The sequence below is a fragment of the Micrasema longulum genome, unplaced genomic scaffold (assembly GCF_059751315.1).
Source record: "Micrasema longulum isolate JH-2025_06_02 unplaced genomic scaffold, ASM5975131v1 h1tg002874l, whole genome shotgun sequence".
In the NCBI taxonomy this organism is placed as follows: Eukaryota; Metazoa; Arthropoda; class Insecta; order Trichoptera; family Brachycentridae; genus Micrasema; species Micrasema longulum.
This window is the reverse complement of record NW_028279995.1, coordinates 61,637-73,739: the sequence shown is the minus strand read 5'-3', so window position 1 is coordinate 73,739 and position 12,103 is coordinate 61,637. Positions and strand designations below refer to the sequence as shown.

General features: G+C 31.8%; 1 protein-coding gene across 2 annotated transcripts; it reads right to left on the bottom strand.

The window, feature by feature from the left end:
• Window positions 1-7,237: 7,237 nt before the first annotated feature.
• Window positions 7,238-10,733, bottom strand: Tapdelta (Translocon-associated protein delta). 2 transcript variants are annotated; one of them, XR_015825094.1, is made up of 4 exons: window positions 10,323-10,733; window positions 9,297-9,450; window positions 8,018-8,209; window positions 7,238-7,987 (listed from the first exon to the last, which is right to left on the bottom strand). XR_015825094.1 is itself a non-coding variant. In XM_088241387.1 (3 exons), exons 1-3 carry the CDS (start codon window positions 10,575-10,577, stop codon window positions 8,109-8,111), a joined length of 510 nt encoding a protein of 169 aa, XP_088097513.1. In that variant the 5' UTR covers window positions 10,578-10,733; the 3' UTR covers window positions 7,238-8,108. The 2 variants fall into 2 exon arrangements, 1 of the variants encoding a protein (XP_088097513.1); XM_088241387.1 differs by having other exon boundaries at window positions 7,238-8,209.
• Window positions 10,734-12,103: the final 1,370 nt, after the last annotated feature.

The window sequence follows — 12,103 nt, the reverse complement described above, 5'->3', positions numbered from 1 at the left end:
TGTCAAAGTGCGCGTGTAATTTGTTGCGGGCCAATTACGACTCGGTGTTTATTAATATACTGCTCGATGGCAAAGACAAACGTTAGTTTTTCTTGTTGCATGATATAGACAAAGGTTTTCAGATCATTTCCTGTCTATATTATGTGCTGTCAGTAGCTTAAATCAAGAATTATGACGGTGGGCAAATTAACCCGCGTAAGTTGAGTCTCGGGGGTGTCAATTTTGCCCAAACGAAAAAATGTGTTAGGGTTGTCACTTTCTTATTTATTAGTTTAAATTAAATTAAAAGTATTGTGAAGGTTTTTCACACGTTAGGTATTTTAGATTTTCAAAAATATTATCATTATTGTGGATAATTTAATTTAATTCTTCTTTGCCTTTCTTAATTAAGTGTTTTTATATTCCTTATATTGCTTTTTAAGAGTTTTTGAAGCATTCCTATTTTTTTGCATGGTATATAATTCGTTTCTATATAAGTTCATTTTCGTTATATCTGGAGTTAACCAGCCTCCATTATTATCTACCCTCAAACGATATTTTTCCACTTTCGTAGCTATGGACTTAGATTCCGACATAATTGTTATAACTGATGTCGCCTGGTTTTAACCTCCTTAGTTGTTCGTTAACTATATTCCTGAAACAGTTCTCATAACATAACTATGTTTGCCTTTCTGAAAATTTGTGTTCCTACCTCATATTAAAAATTAACATTTAGGTAATTAAGACTAGGATTATTGGTATGTGTACTTAAATGAAACATTTTTAAAAATAAAGAAGATTTATAATTTTTCTCAAGTTATCAACCAGATTTCGACAACCCTAAGGCCAATAAGTTGTAAATTTTCCCACTTGTTTTTAGACGAATATTTTATTGGTTAGCTATTGAAAATATGTTTAAACGACAATTTTGCTCTTGAATTGATTAAAGTAGTTCTTAGACAAAAGCGCCATATTATGAGCTACAGTTCAACAAATAATGTTTGCGGGCAAACATGGACGAAAATTAAGGTAATTTTGCCCACCATCAAAATGTTAAATTCTTTGGAATCGCATTTAAATACGACTGAAATTACAATTGTAAACCAATTCATTGATTACCTAGGTCATTCTTAGAAATTAAAAGGTAAAGCATACCTTAGAGTATGATGTATATACTCTAAGAAGCATACCATACATTTTTTTGGAGAAAATCAAGATTCTTTAAATAACGATTGTTGCTGTTATAAAAGCGCTCCACATAGATAGCAAATATCGCATGAGAATCGGTAGCTCTTTGACGGATTGGTTCGGGGCCTCCACTGGAGTGAGGCAAGGCTGCGTCCTTGTACCGTGTATATAATATTTATGTTCGAATATTAGGTAATTTTTTTTATTTTTATTTTATAAATTTATTGCATAAAATTAGTATACATATTTAATAACAGGGAATCTATATAAAACTAGTGAATTGAAAATGAAAACGGAGTGTTCTCTGTTAAGGATAGTCTCCATCTAACGTGGCTCAGCCTGTTCTAAGATGGAGATTTTTTATCTTTTAGAGCATAAGTACCACATAGTGAATTTTTTTAGAGTAAATAACCCAATTTTATTTGATTATTTGATGGGTAATATGCAATTACGCTCAACTTCTGAGGTGCGCGACCTGGGTATCGTTTTTAATAAAAAAATATCCTTTATTAGGCACATAAATAATATTACTAGTAAATCTCTAAAAATGTTTGGCTTCATGTTACGTGTGACTAAGGAATTCAAAAACATAGGCACTTTGAAGTTGATGTATACTTCATTAGTGAGAAGCCAGTTAGAGTATAACTCTCTAATTTGGACTCCTTACTACAACTGTCATCAAAATTATCTTGAAAGAGTCAAAAAAAAATTCTTACGGTATATAAATTTTAAACTTAGAATCAGTCATGAATTTTTAAATTACGTTTTTTTTACTAAAAACATTAAATTTGTTAAAACTTAACGATAGAAGAAAAATTATAGACCTCTTAAATTTATTCAAAATTGTAAATTCAATATGGGATTACCCTGAACTATTATCTCTCATCAACTTCAGGGTGCCTGGAAGAATGACTAGACAGGTGCCACCGTTTTGTAGCAACAATTCACGGACAGTGTATACTTGTAATGCCGTATTAAACAGACTTCATGAACTCGGCAATAGTTATTCCCACGTATCTAATATATATTTAATAAAGTGACCAACATATTTTTATCAAAAAGATCAAATCATCTTCAGGAGATTCGGTTGGAATAGTTATAATTTGATTGATTAATGTATTTTGTTATTGTATAATTTCTTTAAAATATATATGTATTTCAAGTAATTTATAATGTGTACAGTACGAGTATATTAATATTTCATACTCGATTTTTTTTATAATTTTATTTTTATACCACATATATGTAAATAGCCGAAATTCCGTATACAAATAAATAAATAAATGTTTATCGTAGGGTATTGTTCCGATAGAACAAATCTTTTGAACTTTTTCAAAGATGGTGAATGGTAATTATATATATTTATTCATGCATTTCATAAAATATATATATATATATATATACCGTTTTTTGTTCACTTTGCCCGGCTGTATGAAACCGTACTTATGATTTTCTTGTTGTATTACTTTAGAATGTTTTATTATTTAATTTTGTTTTTTTACATTTATTCTTGAATTATTTAAACTTTCTACTGAATATGCTTTATAATTTTTTAAATATAAATCTTGTATAATTTTTAGGTTTATTTTTTAAAATAAATCTTGGGTATAAGGAAATTTATGTTTTAAAAAAAATATATATATATTTAGCCAAATATGTTAGTATTATAAATTTGTATAAAAGGCAGATTTGCCGTTTATGTTCATAAAATAAAATAAGTAGTCCTATACTTATATGACAATAACAAAAAAAAATAAAACTACTTAATTATAAATGCCTAGGAAATCAAATGTAAGAAATTAAAAATCGTTATTATACAAATATAAGGTATATATATATGTGCCAAGAATAAATGTTACTTTAACATAAATAATACAGTATAATATATAATAAACAAATATAAAGTAATGAAATAAATAAAAATAAAAATAATATGTGTTCCAATTATATAAAGTACTACGTTTTTTCTCTACATATATTTTTCAAAAAATCTCTCGTTAAACTATTTACGTGTGCAGTTATTTTTATTTTAAAATTTGCTTTACATTTTGCGTCTTTTATATTTGGCAAAAAATCATTAAATGTTTTTGGAGCAATTACATTATATTGCCTTTTACCAAAAGCGGTAGATATTTTATACAAGTGGGACAATACAGTTAATTTGTGTTGCTGAACGAGTGTTTATGTTTTGTTGGGTTCTTTTGACCTCACTTAATTTATCATAAAATTTAAGTAGTACGCATAGAATTAAGAATAGTCCAGAAACCGAATACGAGCATCAAACAGAAAGCGACTAAACTACTCATAAATGACGTAGGTTTACGTTTTGACCCATTAGTTTCTTTGTAGACGTCGCTCAGTACGCAACTCCTGATTTGAATTCAACTATGCTGTTTTGTGTCCTTTTAAAGTGTAGAAATACTGCTAGGATCTTAAAGAAACAGGATGGAATCACATTTCATGTGTAATTTGCAAATTAATGTGTAAGTAGCAAATACATTACTTAAAAATTGAATTATTTTGCCATCTGTCAGATTGTCGAAGAAATCAAAATGGACATTTCGTAAGCGTTGCCAGGGTAGTACATTTTTTTACCCTACTTTGCTCATCTAATGAGAGAACTAATGAAATTGGACCTCAAATTAAACAACTCTGTGGTGGACATTTGACCGACATTATCTTTAAAACATCAAATATTATTTAACATGATATAAAAATATCCGTTTTATGTAAAATATAATTTTCTTTTTATATTTTAAATTCAAAGTTCATTAATTCAATTACTCTTATTAAATGACCCTTTACTTATCTACTCTGTTGTGTCAATCAATATTTCCGCGAGCGCAATAAAATTTTAGATAAATTAACAGATCGCTTTTTTTTTACCTTACATTTGTGTTATGATTATATTTTTTCCCGTCGTGCAAAATTACGCGGCGACACAAAAAATGCGCGCGGCGAAAGTGGGGCATAGTGGGGGGATTATTAGACACAGTCCGATGTATTCAAATATGATTCTACGCTCCTTCTGGACTATTCTTAATTCTATGGTCCCGAATGTCGATAATTTTTTTTTAAACATTGCTAAAAATCTATTAAAAATTGGTTAACATGTAGAAATTAAGAAATTGTTGGGAAATTAATCAATTCGGTTGAAAATATGTTTTGTTTGTAAACGTTAAAATACAAACTTTTTTAATTTACAAAGAAACAACATTCTACAATTTTTTTAGAATACGCATTTCAGTCGAATACAACCCTGGAAAATCGATGAAAACACATCTATTTTCCAACTTTTTTTCTACTCAATATATTGAAGATGTTATTATTTGTAAACCTCGAGTACCTACCTACGTAAATTAGAAAAATTTGCAAAAAACCGCACGTAAATCTGTCAAGCCATTTTCGAGTTTTTGCGAGACAACACGGCGATTCATTTATATATATATAAATAGATTTATATAGATATTAGGTAATTGTTTTAAGCTTTGTTAATCACTCATGAACAAATATTTACCAATGAAAATTTACACAATCCTTTTTACAACGTTTATCCGAAAGGTTTTTACACGCTTTCACGACACAAGCAGGCATTTCAGTTTTCATTTTTAACGTTACGCCTGGCTGGGAGATCAAAGAACGACAAATACGCGTTGGGCATGACTGAGCGTTTGGGCACGAGTTAGACGTCATAATTATCGAGGGCTCAAGGCATTTTTAAAGGTATTGATATGTAAATGAAAAATCTCATAAAAAAAGAGAAAAAAAAACAAACAAGTTATTGTTACAATTTACTAGGGAAAAGGAAAATTTCAATAGTGTGAAATTTACGCCACTTAAATTAAGATCAAAATAATAAAATAATGATAGATTTGGCTTACCAGGGAAGTACTTCTTAACCAGCAACCATTTAAAAACTAAATGAACTTTGAAAACAATCACAAAAACACACCAATATGGTAAATTACCGGAGCTAAACATTGAACGAAAACGAACCGATTTTTACTACTGTCAAAATTCAAAACTCGAGTCTTTTATCATCTCTCAAGAACTAGGTACTAACTACCTACCCACCTAATATGAACTTTTGATAATAATAATAATCATAGTTTATTAACAAAAATAACAATTACCTACTGTATCTACTACACACTCAGGTAATAGATTTCTCTGGATCATGTCTAGTCTGCCTAACTAGGTACAGCCTGTTTTAAGGCAGAAATTTTTATGCAAATATAAACAATAACATTACTACCTTCTAGTTAATTTACTATACAGTTATACAATATTAATTCACACCATTTATTATTTAAGAATGTATTTTGAGTCCATTTTCCGATTTTTCTCGACCTAAACCCAATGACCAATTTTTTACAAATTCATTCAATTGAATCCGGGTCATGGTTTTGCAATGTTTGCGTAAAATATTGAATATTTTGGGGCCCAGAAATCTGAATTCTCTTTGCCCGAATTCAGAGTTTGTGGTAGACCCCATGACCCATCATCTAGTTTGACTTCTGGTAGTGTGAAAGTGTTCCTTTTGGGATTTGGTAGAATAATTTGCTTTCACAAATATTATTATTCTAAAAATATATAATTGATAATATCACAATTTTATATAAAATTTCTCAGTGACATTTTTTTAATTTTAATTTTTAATATTCATACAGTTCCACATCTTTTATTTCTTCAGGTAGGTACCTAACTCATTGTAAAGTTTTAATTTCTTGTAAGGTGAGCTCTGAGATTTCGTTTTTCTCATCATTGATAATTTTATGTTGAGTTTCATATGTATGACATCGTTGGTTAAATTTGGTTATATTTTTTATTTTATTTATTCCTTAATTATTTTATGTATAAAAATTGCCATATTATATTTTATTCGTTGCTTTACTGTGAGCAAGCCAACTTCTTTATGCATTCTTTCTACATTAGAATATATGAGGTAATTAGAAGCAAACTAGAAATCTCCCTTAAAAACGGAAAATTAATGCCAAAATAAACCATGCATAAACCACCACCTACCCAAATAATAGCGTAATTCAAAACCATCTCTAAATCTTGCAAAAACAGGTTTCAAGTATACTACTTGACACCGCAAACTTGGCATTGATTTGGTGAAGCGTAATTAGAAATCTCACAATTATTTTTCCAAAGTTTTTGGCAAACATCTCAGTAACTCCTTCAATGGAGAGTTTTTAGTTTGCTTCTAATACCTTCATATATTTCTATTCAGTACAATCCTCATCGCTTTATTTTCAAGAATTAAAAGACCTAATGAACGGTCGTTTGATCCGGCTTCCAGGGCGAATCATACAAATAAGCGATTATGCACAGAAATTATAACGAACTCAGTATTGATGTAGACATTTTAAACTGCACGTTGCATTTGTACAGAAAATTTCTTCATGGGGTCGATTATTTGGGATAGTTGCTGAATGTGCATCTTGAGTGGTTTATGCTGTGTATATGTGCCGCATGTAATGTATATGTTTGCGTATCTTTAATATGTGCGATCATGTGTGTGTGTGGATGGCTCGGAGTGTACATTCGGTATTTTTATTTATTACCTCCATGGAAAATGCAAATGTTAACAATTATTATTTTCTCACTTGAAATTCTTATTTATTTATTTTTTTGTCACATTTAATGTTTACATCTTTTGCATAATTTATGAAAACTTAATGGGTCTTTTTATGTTAAAAAATTGTTGCTTTTAATACTTATTATGTATGACTGTATGTTTTCTGAATAAAATAAAAATAAGCTTACCATTATATTTGACTTTCGATAATAATGTTTTACAGTAACAATGTTTATGGGAAAATAAACAAAATAATGGTTTTTTATTATAAATCACCACCACGCTGTGATGGCGGGCATACTTCGGGCTACGGGCTGTCGGGAGACAGCGGCGTGGGGCAGGACGTCGTGTCGAGGACGGCAGCGGAGGAACTATATACAATGGGAGTAACTATTGTGGTTTTCTTTTCATGTTTCAAAAATGCAAAAACTTCTGGCCCACCAATAATGTACCAACATTTACTCTAATGTTTTGAATAATAAAGCATTTACAATTAAATTTGTTTTATTAATTTCATTAAAATAAATTATAATAACTCCACAAATAATAACAAGGAAAAATAATACAAAAAATATCTTAAAACTATAATTCTTAATCATAAATATTGAGAAAAATTGTGACATTGTGTGACATATAATGGAATATTTTGTGACATTTATTTGTAAATATATAATGAAAATAGGTTGAATCCTTTTAGACCTGAATGTTATGTATTCTGTTAATGAATCACTAGAATTTTTTGAGTATATTTTAGAAAAATCTTTTATACCGTACAAATTATTAAATATTATTTTTTAATGAACACGACATAATAAATTGAATGAATGTTAGAATGAACACCGGTCTGAAATAATTAAATTGTAACCAAAACATATTTTAATAGTAAAAAAGGTTGAAACAGTTCAGCCAGATCAGCTCATTTGCTTGAGAAAACGCCAACAAGCTGACAAAATGCAGATGTTCAAACAAGGACAGAGCGGTGAATGTTGAAGTGAAATGTGGACACTCAAACCAGCCAATCACAGGCCATAAGCTCTCTGTTGCAAAAAATTCAGATTTAAAGATGAAATTTAAAAAACAAAAGTTTTTATCAATATCATTGCGATTTACTTGTTTGAAAAGTTTTTTGTGTTTTTCTCGAAAGTGGATTTTCTGAGTTACGGCAGTTTAGGCATTGCACGGCAGTATACTCAGCAGTCGTGAGATGACTGGCCAAAAATAAAAATGGCAATATGTCAATCTTGATAATTCCCTATGGGGTGAAATTCAGACCTTGTCTTGGAAAGCGCTTAAAATAATATAACATTTGTTGATTCGCGAGCTTCTTGGCGTCATTTGTGGAGTGTCGGACGACAACTTATGAGAGGAGTTTCCTCTTGTTGGTGATGGCTACGTAGGAAACGCCGAAGGCCAGTACGGCGGCGATCACTTCAGAGTTCACCCAGGGGCCCCCGAAACCTGCAAAAATAAACATCGTTCATTACTGCCCATTCTAGATCACGCTGACGTGTCCATGACTGATTTATGCTGTAAATTCTGTCGAACTTGGTTATTACGACGGTTGAATGTCCAGTCCACAATTTTGTAAAAATTAGCTATTTGTGTTATCAGGTGCAGTAAGATCATTTCTATATTCTGCTAGAAACAGCCAGGCCGATTTCATACAAAAAATTGTAATAATCACCTTCTGAAAATAGTGTCGATCACAAAAATGGCATTTCTTAATTTGCAGAAAAGACCCACAGCACTAGAAAAATCTCAAGGTGTGATCTCATGCTGATGGGAAGATTAATGCCTCCAGAAATCTAGCTCTCTTAAATAAATTAATGTGGGTAACTACATAAGTATTTCAAAAATTCATTATTGTTTTAAAAAAAAATGTTTTAATACAGAATATCACCTTATACATTTAAAGTTTGAATGAGGTATGATTCAATATTAGATCTGGCTGTTTTCTGCAAAATGCATACTTAAGATTGTGTGGTCAGCCAGACTCCAAAAAGTCAATAATTTAATTATTTTTATGATTATGATAGTTGATGATTTTTTTTCTCAACTTTTGACAGTATTTTAGTTCGGTATGTCCGAGAAGAAGCTCGTTATAAAAGTGAACAAATGTACAGAGACAACCACATACTAAAATGTCAACTAAAGTTTCCTTATTATATCCGTGATCGTTGTAAACAAGTTTTAACTGTATTTTTAAAATTTCTTTTACAGTATAAAATACAATGAAAAATAAGTTGTATGTGAGTACTTATTAACTAACATTTATTCCTAAGAGATTATTCGTAAAAGTTGGGAGAGTATCATGAAAAATGACAATTTTGTTATTTCGGCAGTATATATTATATTCCTGCCGCTTTATAGTTTAATATTTTATAGAAAAAATTTATATCGTAAACGATACGGCGTTTTGTCAGGGAATTAAAATTAAAAAGAGTTAGTAGTTGTTCATAATTTGAATTTGAATGTGGGTTAGAAATTTGGGACTTATACAAAAGGTACTTTTTGAGAATAGATTCCCTCGAGTTGAGGACATTACCTGCAGAGTAGGGTATGGAGATCTCGCTGAGGGCGGGGACGGAATCCAGGGGCTCCTCGGAGCGGATGGCCTTCCTCAGGGCCGTGTACCCGGCCTCCGAGTACAGGCGGACGCGACGCTCGCCCCCTCTGGCTGACTCCTCAATCCAGGAGACCTGACAAACAGCGAACGAATATTTAGTAACACGATTGGAATGGTGTGGAGTTTCCTGTATTGTGATTGTGAAAAGTTTATGATATTCAAAATAGTGCTGGTTATGTCATGCAGTGCCATTACCTTCAAAGGAAGATTTTTTCTGTCGGTAAAGATCTTTGAGATGGGAATCCCATTTCAGACCAAGAATGTTTCTCAGAGCTCTGTTCTAAAGAACTTGTATTTGTTACTAATGAATCGATTCCTTTTTATTTTATTTCTATCATGTTCACTAAATACTACACTACCACACCTGCTGACAGGCCTTTGAAATATAGGCTTAGCGGGTTATTCCTTTAAATAAAAAATAAAAAATACCCGCATAAATAAAGGTTTCAGCTCTTTAACTTCACAAACATCAACAGATGAAAGAATTGAAGGAATATAGATGTTCAAATATAGGCAGAATGGTGAATGTTACACAGTGTGTAGAGTGGCCACTTAAACCAGCCATTGACAGGTCATAAGCCCTGTAGATGCCTAGACTTCTATATTACCTTCTCTTAAATGTTCTTCATCTCTGTTGTAATATGTTAATTATAGTAAATAGTTGCGATAAGCTGCATTTATTTTATCTTACAGGACCGATGTTCCATCGGGTAAGGATCAGGCTTTGAAGATGATAATTTTTATAAAAAAATATGTTTGTCACTGATTTGTAATTTCAAATGTATATGTAGAAAATACGGAGCTCGCATTCTGCCCAAGATTATACAAGTGTGAAAGAATCTTACTTGAAACGGTCGGCAGAGTTATTCCACGGATTATTATAATTATATTGAACTCCAGAGGATCGCCTTTCTTTTTTAAGCGTATTTTTAGTGGCGGGCTCACCTGGTATTTGTTGTCTCGGACTTTAGCCGCCGGCATCGTCTTGCCCTCGACTTCGGCGTACAAGACGAAGCCAGCGGGGAGAGCATTGGAGCACTTCAGGGTGAATTCCGTCACGAAAGCTGTGTGGGTCACAACAGCGGGGTCGCGGGTGGTGAACGAAGTTGCAATTATCTCGGGATTCGCGCAGGAATTTGAGAACGCCGACGCCAAAACAGACAATAAAACGAAAGAAATTAAAACAATCTTCGACTCCATCTTATTTTTAATATTGTTTTATCACAGAAAAAGGAAAAAAATGACGCAGAAGCCGACCACCAAACACAGCGGGTGAAGAATTGAATAAAATCTAGGTTAGAATTCCTCGCTCAAATTTTGCTCCACGTATCAAAAAGTCAAAATACGTGTGACGGACAAGTGTTCGGCGGATAGAAATATAATCACAGGTAACAAAAATTTGTAAGCAAATATAGACTCTATGCAATCGCATTTACGGACTATTGTAGAATGATTGTATTTATTTTTGACGTGTCGCAAATGTTTTCATATGTAAAATTGATTTCATGAAATATTTTTTTTAGTTCTTACTTAAAAACCAATAATCGAGGTATGATGTCACACTTTTTAATTCATAAAAGAAATAAAAAATGTTTACTACGCTCAATACCTACTAGATGCAAGGCCTACTACATATTGGTCTGGGCCTCAATTATTAACTCTATCTTCATCTAAACACATCGAGACGGTATACTTATCTTCTGTTCTACTTGTATCTACCTCGGTATGTTCTACTTACTTACGACATCATATGATCGAATAGAACCAATGAATGACCTTGAAATTCGAGTCCACATTTCTTACTTCATTAACATTTAAAAGAGTTTTCATTTACATTTTCAATAGGCTTCTGTGATAAAAAGTGCCCACTTCAAAGCGGTTATCAACTCCAAAAATCCCAATTCAAGCAAAAAATGCTCGCTTAAACATGATTTTTATATGACTTTTGACAACTAGCAAGACTGGACACTTAACGATCGTCTGTATTTATCTACTGAGCGATTACAAGGCCGACTCTCGATCTCGATACTTACTCACAAAGATAGCAAAACAGATGGAAAAAATATTTTTTTTTATAGTAGCTACTTTCTTACGCCTAGATACTTTTATATGTTAATAGGGCAGAACCTAGCGATATTATTTTTAACATCCAGCAGCTCGTTTTCAAAACGGACAGTTATGTCAGAATTTAATTCGACTTCAATATTACTCATTTCTCTCTTATATTTTAAATGAGCTTTTAAGAAAAAAAAAGTGCCAGCCTCAAAACGATAAAAAAATTTAATAAATCTGACTTAAAGGAAAAATTATTCGGCGGAACAACATTTTTGACACTTAATGCGTAGATAAACGCATCGAGGGAAACACCCATCGGTACAAACCGATGTACTTACACTTTAAATGCCTAGACTCCCATATTCCCTTCTCAAAAATGTTTTCCCTCTCTATTGCAATAAATTTAAATATGAACAACCCCCTAGGAAGAAAATCAAGCCAGTCTGCAAGCATTTGGACATACTCAAAACAGTGTTGAATTAACTACCTGGTAAAAGAAGAAGTATAAAAAAAGTGGAGAATTGTTTTCAGGCGTTGCCTAGTAGGTGAATTGGTTCAGCCGGATGAATCTCACCCACATGATAAAGGTTTCAGCTCTTTTACTTCACAAAAGTCAACAGATGGAAGAGTTGAGGAAATGTGAATTTTCAAACATAGGCAGAATGGTGAAT